Source organism: Mizuhopecten yessoensis, unplaced genomic scaffold (assembly GCF_002113885.1).
Source record: "Mizuhopecten yessoensis strain PY_sf001 unplaced genomic scaffold, ASM211388v2 scaffold10735, whole genome shotgun sequence".
Classification (NCBI taxonomy): domain Eukaryota; kingdom Metazoa; phylum Mollusca; class Bivalvia; order Pectinida; family Pectinidae; genus Mizuhopecten; species Mizuhopecten yessoensis.
The window spans coordinates 4428-18399 of record NW_018408695.1 but is presented as its reverse complement, the minus strand read 5'-3'; the positions used below and the strand labels follow the sequence as shown (position 1 = coordinate 18399).

The following is a 13972-nucleotide window of genomic DNA, read 5'->3' as shown; positions in this document are numbered from 1 at the left end:
CAGGTGTATGTGTAAGTTAGCTGCCTGTGTAAGTCAGGTGTGTGTTTAAGTTATGTGTTAGTGTAAGTCAGATGTCTGCGTAAGTTATGTGTCTGTATAAGGTAGGTGTCGGTGTAAGGTAGGCATCTGTGTAAGATAGGTGTCTGTGTAAGGTAGGTGTCTGTGTAAGTGAGGTGTCTGTGTAAGGTAGGCGTCTGTGTAAGGTAGGTGTATGTGTAAGGTAGGCGTCTGTGTAAGGTAGGTGTATGTGTATGTCAGGTGTCTGTGTAAGTCAGGTGTATGTGTAAGTCAGGTGTATGTGTAAGTCAGGTGTCTGTGTGAGTTAGGTATATGTGTAAGTCAGGTGTCTGTGTAAGTCAGGTGTTTGTGTGAGTTAGGTGTATGTGTAAGTCAGGTGTCTGTGTAAGTCAGGTGACTGTGTAAGTCAGGTGTCTGTGTAAGCCAGGTGTGTGTAATTTAGATGTCTGTTTAAGTCAGGTGTATTTGTAAACCAGGTGTCTGTGTCAGTTAGGTGTCTGTGTAAGTCAGGTGTCTGTGTAAGTCAGGTGTCTGTGTAAGTTATGTGTCTGTGTAAGTCAGGTGTCGGTGTGAGCCATGTGTCTGTGTAAGTCAGATGTCTGTATAAGTTAAGTGTCTGTGTAAGTCAGGTGTAGGTGTAAGCCATGTGTCTGTGTAAGTCAGGTGCCTGTGTAAGTTAAGTGTCTGTGTAAGTCAGGTGCCTGTGTAAGTTAGGTGTCTGTGTAAGTTAGGTGTCTGTGTAAGTTAGGTGTCTGTGTAAGTCATGTGTCTGGGTAAGGTAGGTGTATGTGTAAGTCAGGTGTCGGTGTAAGTTAGGTGTCTGTATAAGTCAGGTGTCTGTGTAAGTCAGTTGTCTGTGTAAGCCAGGTGTGTGTAATTTAGATGTCTGTTTAAGTCAGGTGTCGGTGTAAGGTATGTGTATTTGTAATCTAGGTGTATGTGTCAGTTAGGTGTCTGTGTAAGTCAGACGTATGTGTAAGTTAGGTGTCAATGTAAGTTAGGTGTCGGTGTAAGGTATGTGTTTGTGTAAATCAGGTGTATGTGTAAGTCAGGTGTCGGTGTAAGGTAGGTGTCTGTGTAAGGTAGGTGTCTGTGTAAGTCAGGTGTCTGTGTAAGTCAGGTGTATGTGTAAGTTAGCTGCCTGTGTAAGTCAGGTGTGTGTGTAAGTTATATGTTAGTGTAAGTCAGGTGTCTGCGTAAGTTATGTGTCTGTATAAGGTAGGTGTCGGTGTAAGGTAGGCATCTGTGTAAGATAGGTGTCTGTGTAAGTCAGGTGTCGGTGTAAGGTAGGTGTCTGTGTAAGGTAGGCGTCTGTGTAAGGTAGGTGTCTGTGTAAGGTAGGCGTCTTTGTAAGTTAGGTGTCTGTGTAAGTCAGGTGTCTGTGTAAGGTAGACGTCTGTGTAAGTTAGATGTATGTGTAAGGTAGATGTCTGTGTAAGTTTGACGTCTGTGTAAGTTAGGTGTCTGTGTAAGTCAGGTGTCGGTGTAAGCCATGTGTCTGTGTAAGTCAGGTGTCTGTATAAGTGAGGTGTCTGTGTAAGACTTGTGTCTATGTCCGAACATTCAGGTAAGACAGGTGCTTGTATCCAAACATTCAGATAAAACAGGTGTCTGTGTCCAAACATCTAGGTAAGACAGGTGACTGTGTAAGGTAAGTGTCTGTGAAAGTTAGGTGTCTGTGTAAGTTAGGTATCTGCGTAAGTCAGTTGTCTGTGTTTCAACATTCATGCAAGACATGTGTCTGTGTCCAAACATTCAGGTAAGAGACAGGTGCTTGTATCCAAACATTCAGGTAAAACAGGTGTCTGTGTCCAAACATCTAGGTAAGACAGGTGACTGTGTAAGTCATGTGTCTGTGTCTAAACATTCAGGTTAGACAGGTATCTGTGTAAGTCAAGTGTCTGTGTCCAAACATTCAGGTAAGATAGGGGTCCAAACATTTATTTTGCATTGATATTGATTTGTTTTGTCTTGTCTGTCGACGCTTCGTTATGATGCTGTGATATAGTTTATTTTGCATTGATGCTGGGCTATATTCGGTCCCCGTGTGTTGACGCTATGGTATATTTAGTCCCCGTGTGTTGACGCTATGGTATATTTGGTCTTGGTTCGTTGACGCTATGGTATATTTGGTCCCGGTTCGTTGACTCTATGGTATATTTGGTCCCGGTTCGTTGACGCTATGGTAAACTTAGTCCCCGTGTGGTAACGCTATGGTATATTTGGTCCCTGAGTGATAACGCTATGGTATATGTGGTCCCTGTGTGTTGACGCTATGGTATATGTGCTCCTCGTGTGTTGACGCTATGGTATATGTGGTCCCCGTGTGTTGACGCTATAGTATATTTTGTCCCCGTGTGTTGACGCTATGGTATATGTGCTCCTCGTGTGTTAACGCTATGGTATATTTGGCCCCTGTGTGTTAACGCTATGGTATATGTGCTCCTCGTGTGTTGACGCTATGGTATATGTGGTCCCCGTGTGTTAACGCTATGGTATATTTGGCCCCTGAGTGATAACGCTATGGTATATGTGCTCCTCGTGTGTTGACGCTATGGTATATGTGGTCCCCGTGTGTTGACGCTATAGTATATTTTGTCCCCTTGTGTTGACGCTATGGTATATGTGCTCCTCGTGTGTTAACGCTACGGTATATGTGGTCCCCGTGTGTTGACGCTATGGTATATGTGGTCCCCGTGTGTTGACGCTATGGTATATGTGCTCCTCGTGTGTTGACGCTATGGTATATTTAGTCCCCGTGTGTTGACGCTATGGTATATGTGGTCCCCGTGTGTTGACGCTATAGTATATGTACATGTGGTCCCCTTGTTTTGTCTCTATGGTATATTTAGTCCCTGAATATGAACACTGCTATATTTTGTCCCTGTGTATTGACAATATGGTACCTGTGTATTTTATTTATATACGGTTGTCAATTTTTTAATTTGATCAGACATACGTAGGCTGTTATCTATGTATTGTTCTTGTTATTTTGCATTGATATTGATTTGTTTTGTCTTGTCTGTCGACGCTTCGTTATGATGCTGTGATATTGTTTATTTTGTATTGATGCTGGGCTATATTCGGTCCCCGTGCGTTGACGCTATGGTATATTTGGTCCACGTGTGTTGACGCTATAGTATATTTGGTCCCCGTGTGTTGACGCTATGGTATATGTGGTCCCCGTGCGTTGACGCTATGGTATATTTGGTCCACGTGTGTTGACGCTATAGTATATTTTGTCCCCGTGTGTTGACACTATGGTATATGTGGTCCCCGTGTGTTGACGCTATGGTATATGTGGTCCCCATGTGTTGACGGTATGGTATATGTGCTCCTCGTGTGTTGACGCTATGGTATATTTGGTCCCCGTGTGTTGACGCTATGGTATATTTGGTCCCCGTGTGTTGACGCTATGGTATAATTGGTCCCCGTGTGTTGACGCTATGGTATATGTGGTCCCCGTGTGTTGACGCTATGGTATATGTGGTCCCCGTGTGTTGACGCTATGGTATATGTGGTCCCCATGTGTTGACGCTATGGTATATGTGGTCCCCATGTGTTGACGCTATGGTATATGCGCTCCTCGTGTGTTGACGCTATGGTATATGTGCTCCTCGTGTGTTGACGCTATGGTATATGTGCTCCTCGTGTGTTGATGCTATGGTATATTTGGTCTTGGTTCGTTGATGCTATGGTAGATTTGGTCTTGGTTCGTTGACGCTATGGTATATTTGGTCCCGGTTCGTTGACGCTATGGTATATCTGGTCCCGGTTCGTTGACGCTATGGTATATTTAGTCCCCGTGTGTTAACGCTATGGTATATTTGGCCCCTGAGTGATAACGCTATGGTATATGTGCTCCTCGTGTGTTGACGCTATGGTATATGTGGTCCCCGTGTGTTGACGCTATGGTATATGTGGTCCCCGTGTGTTGACGCTATGGTATATGTGGTCCCCGTGTGTTGACGCTATGGTATATGTGGTCCCCATGTGTTGACGCTATGGTATATGTGGTCCCCATGTGTTGACGCTATGGTATATGCGCTCCTCGTGTGTTGACGCTATGGTATATGTGCTCCTCGTGTGTTGACGCTATGGTATATGTGCTCCTCGTGTGTTGATGCTATGGTATATTTGGTCTTGGTTCGTTGATGCTATGGTAGATTTGGTCTTGGTTCGTTGACGCTATGGTATATTTGGTCCCGGTTCGTTGACGCTATGGTATATCTGGTCCCGGTTCGTTGACGCTATGGTATATTTAGTCCCCGTGTGTTAACGCTATGGTATATTTGGCCCCTGAGTGATAACGCTATGGTATATGTGCTCCTCGTGTGTTGACGCTATGGTATATGTGGTCCCCGTGTGTTGACGCTATAGTATATGTACATGTGGTCCCCTTGTTTTGTCTCTATGGTATATTTAGTCCCTGAATATGAACACTGCTATATTTTGTCCCTGTGTATTGACAATATGGTACCTGTGTATTTTATTTATATAGGGTTGTCATTTTTTTTAATTTGATCAGACATATTAGGCTGTTATCTATGTATTGTTCTTGCTGCCTTCAGTGGTTTTGGTCAGATGGGTGTAACGCGAAGTGAGTGTTACCAGTGTGGACTCTCGCCGTATCCGTCCACCATCCGCCCACCAAACCGACGACGGACACCAAAGTCCAAGCTAAAACATAAATGTGACGCACCAGATTGTCCAGGATGTGGCCACTCCGGAAACGGTATGACTTTTGTATACGTGATGATTTGTGATAGTTTGTAAGAAATATGATTTTTTTGTTTTATGACTATTATAAAAAGAAGCTTTACAACTAGTAACTTAACCAAGAGACTTTTATAAATAAACTGACAGGAGTAGGGAACCGTGGGTCGTGATTAAATAGATGTGCGTATGTATTATTCGTGAGGCTACATCATTACATTTATCTTTAAGCTTGTTTAAGTTTGTGTATTAAAGAAGAGAAAAGAGCATTCCGTGGGCGCCAAAATCCTTCTGGATCACTTATTTTTATAGAAACATATTCAGTTCCTGTGTAAATTTATGTTATTTGTATAAGTTACAAAAATAAAATGTAAAATATTGGTAATAAAAAAAAAAGTTCTAAGGCAGGCATACATTCGCGTAGACACGTAGACACGTAGTTTGTAATATGGTGACCAGGAAAAGCAACTGAGGTCCAAGCGTTGACGTTTAGACACCATTATGGAAACTCGTTATTACACTGTTCCTATGTTTGATTAATTGTTTACTTGCGATGAGTTACACATTGTTTCAGGATAAATATAAATGAACTACAATACTTTTTAAATAATCCTCCAAAATAAGCGTTCATTTTGTGTATAAGTCTGTCTGCGGAGATGTCAATGTATTTGGAGGTTGGTGGTTGTTGCGAGTGTCTGTCGACGGATACGTCAATGTATTTGGAGATCGGTGTTTTGTTTTGAGTGTCTGTCGGCTGAGATGTCAATGTATTTGGAGATCGGTGTTCTGTTGTGAGTGTCTGTCGGCGGAGCTGTCAATGTATTTGGAGATCGGTGTTTTGTTGTAAGTGTCTGTCGGCGGAGATGTCAATGTATTTGGAGATCGTTGTTTTGTTGTGAATGTCTGTCGGCGGAGATGTGAATGTATTTGGAGATCGTTGTTTTGTTGTAAGTGTCTGTCGGCGGAGATGTGAATGTATTTGGAGATCGGTGTTTTGATGTGAGTTTCTGTCGGCGGAGATGTCAATGTATTTGGAGATCGGTGTTTTGTTGTAAGTGTCTGACGGCGGAGATGTCAATGTATTTGGAGATCGGTGTTTTTTTGTTAGTGTCTGACGGCGGAGATGTCAATGTATTTGAAGATCAGTGTTTTGTTGTGAGTGTCTGTCGGCTGAGATGTCAATGTATTTTGAGATCGGTTGTTTTGTTAGTTTCTGTCAGTGAAGACGTATTGTATTTGAAGATCGGTGTTTTGTTGTAAGTGTCTGTCGGCGGGGATGTCAATGTGTTTGGAGATCGTTGTTTTGTAGTAAGATTCTGTCGGCGGGGATGTCAATGTATTTGGAGATCGCTGTTTTGTTGTGAGTGTCTGTCGGCGGAGATGTCAATGTATTTGAAGATCAGTGTTTTGTTGTAAGTGTCTGACGGCGGAGATGTCGATGTATTTGGAGATCGGTGTTTTGTTTTGAGTGTCTGTCGGCGGAGATGTCAATGTATTTGCAGATCGGTGTTTTGTTGTAAGCTTCTGTCGGCGGAGACGTCAATGTATTTGAAGATCAGTGTTTTGTTTTGAGTGTCTGTCGGCGGAGATGTCAATGTATTTGGAGATCGGTGTTTTGTTGTGAGTGTGTCGGCGGAGACGTCAATGTATTTGAAGATCGGTGTTTTTGTATGTGTTTTCCGTAGGAGAAAATGTCAATTTTAGTTTGAAGGTCAGTGTCTTTGTCTGTGTTTCCGTCAGCGGGGATTTCGAGTTGTTTGTCTATCAGAGGAGATACCAAGGAGTTCGAGGGTATTGCTGTCCTGTATCTGTAAATTAATAGCAAATCCATTCTATTTTTCAAGGAAAAATGTAAATTGTTGTTTTCTGAAAATAAATTCCATCTCATGCTGTACACTTCCAGATACAGAAGAGGATATGGTGAAGAAATGCGTGCATCCCCGATCTAGAGTGGGGAAGCCTAAAGTGATGTTTTCCAGTGAAGCTCACGTCAGCACTGGCTCCACAATCTCGTCATTCCGAGATCAGGATGAACTTTGTTCAGCCATGTACAACACCTCTCTTTCCTCTATTAGAGAAAACCTGAAGTGAAGGGCACCTGATAGTTGATTCGATAACGGACGTTTATCCTACTTGGTACATGAGTGTTAACATCATTAAGTTGACTACATGTTAACATCATTAAGTTGACTACATGTTAACATCATTAAGGTCACTACATGTTTTAAGATATTTGAGTAATTATCATAAGCTGAAATAAGATCAGTATCATAACTAGTCAATAAAGCTGGCCAACAAATTAGATTGATATCTGGTCATTCAACACCTCATCACTTATAATATCAATATACACGAATGAAAACTAAACAATTGGACGACTTTTGCACCGTATATATTTAGATTATTTCGTTAGATATAAATCTTAATATGAACAAATAATCAAGATCAATTATTGTATGCCTTATTAAAATCATACCTGATGATTTTATGTAAAAATTTGATCATTAAAATGTGTTAGAGACCAATCTTTTGTGGTAACATTGTAATTACAACACACTAAACACTTTGGGTTATGCTTTCCCATATAATTAGGTATATTTCCTCCACGTGTCTTAAATCTTGTGTACATCTTCTATCCTTTTTAACATACAGCGTCCAACAAAACCCTTCTATTTCAGGAGTACGTGAGGTCACCACACCTTAGATTAAAACCACCAACATTCAATCTGTTAACAGCTTTAAAGCGTGATTTTTCAATGAATACCTAATCAATTACGCTAAAGCCTCAATGATTGAACAATGTTAAACGACCAGATAAGTCGTATGGCTGCCTTCCATTACACAAACGGATTCCGCTCGATCCTGGTAATACAATAAGTATTTAAACCCGTATCCTCGGACTGTGGAGCAGGTATAGTGATGTCAGCATCCTATACCCGAATAGGTTAGAAGTTAGCAGCGGGTTACAAATGTAGCTATTGGGGTTGCTAATGCGTTATTCGCGATTGTGACTAACTAATTATAATTCCCTTGAAAAACTTATCTCTTACTACCATCAGGTTAATTATAACACGTTTAAAATTTGAATGACTTAATTTCTGCCAGCAGCGGATTGATGATTCGAATTACTAAACCGTTGCGGTAACTAAACAACTATATTTTCTAAAGCAGACCATAGTCAAGACATTGTGAGTAAATCAATATCATACAAATTGTTATAAATATTGTGGTACATGCATACATATGAATAGTTAAAAATCAGAAACACGTAGAAGCGCTTTCATTTTCAATCCTCAGACCTTGTTACAGAGTCGGTATTGACACCCCATCCCGAATTGTGCAGCTAAAGGTTAACATTGCATAGATTAAAAACAAGTAATATTTGTACATGATATTTATTTATTGTTCGTGAAGTACTCAAATTTAGGTAAATGCTGTTTGTTATTGTTGTTGTTGTTTTATTCGTATGACAGTTGATCGTTTATATGACATTTAAGTTGTCTTTAAAAATGTAAAATATCATTTAAAATGTCAGTACGTTTATATAATTATAACATCTATTCACGGCATAAACAAATAACCCACATTTGAATATAGATACAAAATTTCGATTATAGTACATGCAGTATACGTGTATTCGTGTAACGATATAATTTTAAGGCCCGGAACATATAAATAACACAAGATTACAGTCATAGCAATGCTATTTCCGGTAATCTCTCTGGCTGAATGTGAAATTGTATTCTATATACACAAGTCCAAGGAGTTCCGAATATTGAAATTATTTCTTAAGTCAGTTCGGTTGATTCAGTTTGAAATGTATGAAACGACATCTATAGTAACGGTTTTCACTGTAAATTCTCTCTAATATTGTATACATATTTCATCATTTGAGAAGATAACGGAGATAAAATGGTGCCACATGCCTCGCCAGAGGCTAAGATTGGCCGGATCGTTGTCCATGGATATGAATAGGCGTGTGATAAGATCAACCAACTAGTGACCCGGAAGAGTGACCCCTGATTAATTTTGTCATTACAAAATGAATGATTTTATTGTTACAGTTAAGTTCTGATTAGATCTTTTTATAACAATAGTTAAAAATGTTAACTGTAACAATTACCGTACCATAATGGCGGACTGTTCGGCATGTTAGCAACTAAGCATGTAGTAATAGTGCAACGTACACGTACACGTACCTCTCAAGTATCACTGAATTTAAAACTAGAAGTGTCCTCCACATACAACCTTGATGTACATTCACAACTTTCGCGGATGGGAGGCGGTCGTACACAACATTTGCGTATAGGAGGCGGTCGTACACAACCTTTGTTTATATAGGAGGCGGTCGTACACAACCTTTGTTTATATAGGAGGCGGTCGTACACAGCATTTGTTTATATAGGAGGCGGTCGTACACAACCTTTGTGTATATAGGAGGCGGTCGTACACAACCTTTGTTTATATACGAGGCAGTCATACTCAACCTTTGTTTGTATATAAAGGAGGCGGTCATACACAACCTAGGTGTAGAGGAGGTGGTCATACACAACCTATGTGTAGTGGATGCGGTCATATACAACCTAGGTGTAGAGGGGGTGATCATACACAACCTAGGTGTAGAGGAGGTAATCATACACAACCTAGGTGTTGAGGAGGTGATCATACACAACCTAGGTGTAGAGGAGGTGATCATACACAACCTAGGTGTAGAGGAGGCGGTGATACACAACCTAGGTGTAGAGGAGGTGGTCATACACAACCTAGGTGTAGAGGAGGGGATCATACACAACCTAGGTGTAGAGGAGGTGATCATACACAACCTAGGTGTAGAGGAGGTGGTCATACACAAACAGGCAGATCAAACTATACATTTACTACATTTCTTTCATTATAGTGTATTTACTTTTTGTTTTCAGAATAAATGCGACAATGTTTGTATGATTAAGTCCAATACATTAGAATTCCACACCCTTCTGTATCCATGGAGTCGTTGAGACATTTGAGTACCTATAGTTTGTGCTATAAATGTAGTGTTATCACCTGGCATGATCAGTTCGATTTCATGCCTAAATTAACAGCTGACATTTGCGCCTATAGGCTTGACGTTGAACTGGACTACTGACCACCATATGCCACACTACAGGGTGAGGTGAGAGTCTAGATTGTCCACCCTCAGACGACAAAAACCCGGTCATGGAAACCGAGACATGGATCTTTCTTTTGAATCTGTGGGTGAAAGTACAAACGGAAACGACTTCTTTTTTGGAATTAACGACGATATGTTCATGCAAGAGGAGACGGACTACTCCAGACAGAAAATAGTTGACGTCGACGTGTTTCAGATCCAGGTAAATGTTAACACTATTAGCTAGTTCCCGTAGATAGTAAGGTTAGGTGTGCTGCAATACTGTTATAGTCTTCAGTACAGGTTATTTGAGCAATCAGCTGTAAACAGGAGGCAGGCCTACTGGTAAAACCGAACTGTAACATGGGCCAAACACTAACTAAATGGTCCGCGATAGCACGGTAGATTTAATGTAACCTTTACTCAAACACAATTCACAGGTATAAATTGTAAGGTACCATATACCCTTAACCCTAACGCTTATCACATGTATAATGTGTGAAGTAGCATAAAACCATCTCTCTAACACAAATCACAGGTCTAATGTGTGAAATAGCATATAACTTTAACTCTAACACAAATCACAGGCATCGTGTGTTAGATAGCTTATAACCTTAACTCTAACACAAATCAAAGGCATAGTGTGTTAGATAGCTCATAACCTTAACTCTAACACAAATCAAAGGCATCGCGTGTTAGATAGCTTATAACCTTAACTCTAACACAAATCAAAGGCATCGTGTGTTTGATAGCTTATAACCTTAACTCTAACACAAATCAAAGGCATAGTGTGTTAGATAGCTTATAATCTTAACTCTAACACAAATCAAAGGCATAGTGTGTTAGATAGCGTATAACCTTAACTCTAACACAAATCAAAGGCATAGTGTGTTAGATAGCTTATAACCTTAACTCTAACACAAATCAAAGGAATAGTGTGTTAGATAGCTTTTAGACTTAAACTTGTATCATAAAGTTTGACATCACTAGTCATTAAGTCAGTAAAATATAAACAAAATGTTAAATGTTTATTAGCTGTAACTGATTGTTTTACATTTGATGGTGAATCACTGAAAAGCAGTTCTGTCCTGTCAAATAGACCCATCTGCTTTATATTTTAACTTATAGCATACAAGGCGTTTAATAAAATGACTGTATTTGACTATCCCGTCTCATGTTCATTGTATGACTATTTATGGCAAGCTTGTCTAATATCAATACATATTTTCATAGTTCTTCTCGTTTGTGCCATCTTCATGGCGAAGAAAGTGTGTCACAAGTACGGGCGGATCAGAAGCTGCAACATCTATGATGTACGCCACATGGGAGATAACTCGACCTATCTGCTATGACTACCAATTACACGTATGCATGTGTAACACTAAATAATACTGGGTATGCAATATACGTCTAGTACCAAGAATTAAATAGAATTATGTGAACTGAAAAAATATCTTAGTTATGCAAAAAATAAGAAAATTTTATTAACATATTCTGAGTCAGACATTCTTGGAATAAGTCTTCTAAAAGTGACAGAAATCTATGTACAGAGAGTAATATGCGTTTGTTTGGTTTTGTTTTTGTTTTGTTTAATGTCCTATTAGTTTAAATCATATTTTATTCATATCAATAAACATGTACATTTACATAGACATTTCATTCTGATGATTGGGAAACAAGTACTGTTGTACTGGGAGAACGCTCAACCATCAAGCCAAAAGTGAGCTAATGCCAAGCAAGGCGATAGGATATACTACATAATAATATCATTCTATGATAAAACTGGACGCAGACAAAAGCCTATATATCCCAGATCAAATGTATGGTCATCCTCTAGCTGGCTGACACCCCGACACCACAGTGGATAAGTTCATTATTGTCAAGTTCGTGATTATAAAATGTGACATGTGATTTGGCAGGGACTTCCAATGGTTGACCACTCTTTCTTTAAAGGAATACTTTCTTAAGCTCAATTTAGACATTCTTTTTTCAAGTCCAAGACTATGACCACTTGCTCGTCTGTTCCCGTTTATATTTAAAAAGTCTTCTGTTACAGAAGTGTCATAGTACAATGTATCCATGTATTGGCTTAGACACCTGTTCCGTATCTACTCGTAATCTTCCGTGTTTTAAAGTTGGTAATTTCAAAATCCTTAATCTGTGTCCTTAATCTTAAGTCATCATTCCTGGTATCTGTTTAGTGGTTATCCTTTGTACACTTTCAATTTCGTTGATGTCCTTTTGTAGATATGGACTCCATATGCTTGCTCCGTATTCCAGATGTGGTCTCACGAGTGCTTTATACAGCAGACAAAGCGATGACGCGTCTAAATATGTATACGTTCTTCTAATTGTTCCCATAATCCTGTTTCCTTGTATACCGATTCGTGTATATGATCGTTAAATTTACGTTCGTTATCTGTGATGATTCCGTGATCCTTTTCTTTGTTAACGTCTTCCAAAATGACTTTTATCCTCCCTTTGCGTAAATAAAGCGGCGCGGTATTAATAGTTTTTTCCTAATGAAAGTACTTTGCAGTTTTCCGGGTAAAATTTCAACATCCAAGTATCTGACCATATGCAGGTTCATATTTTCGCTGTGATTATACATTTTAGTGTCATCTGCAAATAGAAATGTTGGTGATTTTATTGTTTCTGGTAAGTCATTGATGTATTTTACAAATAATGACGGGCCAAGGGCACTGCCCTGCACTACACTGGTAACATCCATCTATTTCGATACTTCTCCATTTACTGATACTTTTTGTTTCCCATTTGATATGAAACATTTTATCCAACTTAGAATTTCGGGCGATAGTCCGTATGAATGCAATTTGACAATTCGAGAATTTCAGCCCAGTTACATTGACTTTCAGTAGTTGTAGTACAGTTGATCTTGCTTTGACAAACCTATATTGGTGTTTACCTAATACATTATTTCTCTCCAAGTGGTCCATTATTCTTGTTGGTATAATGTTTCCGTGATTTGACTTCTTACACTGGTGATACTTACTGATCTACAGTTCCCAGCTGGTTTATCGACCTTTTTGTGAGTTGCCGTTATCTGCCCCTCTTTCAAACTATCCGGAAGTTCTCCCCTTTCCAGCGAACTGTTGACAATCTCACACAAAGGTGTTTTGATTATATCTGCTGATTCCTTTAATAATTTAGGATGAATGTTGTCCGGTTCCGAAGATTTTGACGGATTTAAGTTTTTCAAAGCATCTATAACCCCTTTTTCAGTTATTTTGGTGTTAGTGAATGGATTTGATATACAATAATCTGTTAGGACAGGTATTACAGCATTTGGTGGTTCGACTGTAAAACGCTTAAGAGAAATCCGCTAATACGGTTGATTTTTTGTTGGTCAGGTAAACATATCAGATTGGTCAGATATAAAGGTAGTTAGCAGTAGATATATATATTAAGATCCTAAATATTGTAATGGGTGCAGCAGATTTATTTTGGTCGCTTTTGCGTCCCCAAATAGACGGCACAAAAGCAAATCCCCAAGTTTTCAGGGGCGTTCCCACATTAGTAGCCTCTTACGATACTTGTAGTGGGTAACAGCATTCTTTTTCTCAATTCCCCACCTGTGTAGGAGTGTCCCCACCTGTGTGGAGTGTCCCCACTTGTGTAGGAGTGTAATGGCTATGTAGAAATAATATCACATAATGTACATGAAGTCAGAAACACGTGGAAATCGAAGATGGAAAAGTGTAAAAAGCACACAAAATTAACGTATCGTGACCAATAACATTACCTGCATCCTTACCAAAACGCCGTCCGTATGGTTTTAATAGCATTTGTTTCTGTTTATCATTATTGTATTATAACTTTAGATATACAACTTACAAATCAATTAATAATAACAGAGCGATAAGGAAATCATTTTTGAATAAAAAAATATATGATACTTTGATGATAGTGACCTATTTGTGTGACCGCTACAGGTATTAGAAACTCGAAAACCTTGAATAATACGTTTGTATTTTATGGTGGGATCCGATGAATGCTGGGCCGTGTGCAGTCTGCGCTGATCATTTTTCCAACATTTTCGAATCCCGAGTTATAATTCCACCATAATGTATAAACATGTGTAGATTATAA

At 39.4% G+C, this 13972-nt stretch overlaps 1 protein-coding gene across 1 annotated transcript in view; it reads left to right on the top strand.

Moving 5' to 3' along the window:
- LOC110462040 (repressor of yield of DENV protein homolog) overlaps window positions 1-7259 on the top strand; it is an 18202-nt gene extending 10943 nt beyond the window's left edge. Inside the window, exons 7-8 of the mRNA XM_021515816.1 lie at window positions 4590-4753; window positions 6638-7259. Coding sequence (XP_021371491.1) covers window positions 4590-4753; window positions 6638-6825 — 352 coding nt within the window. The 3' untranslated portion in view covers window positions 6826-7259. The remainder of the gene's footprint in view (window positions 1-4589; window positions 4754-6637) is intronic.
- Window positions 7260-13972: the final 6713 nt, after the last annotated feature.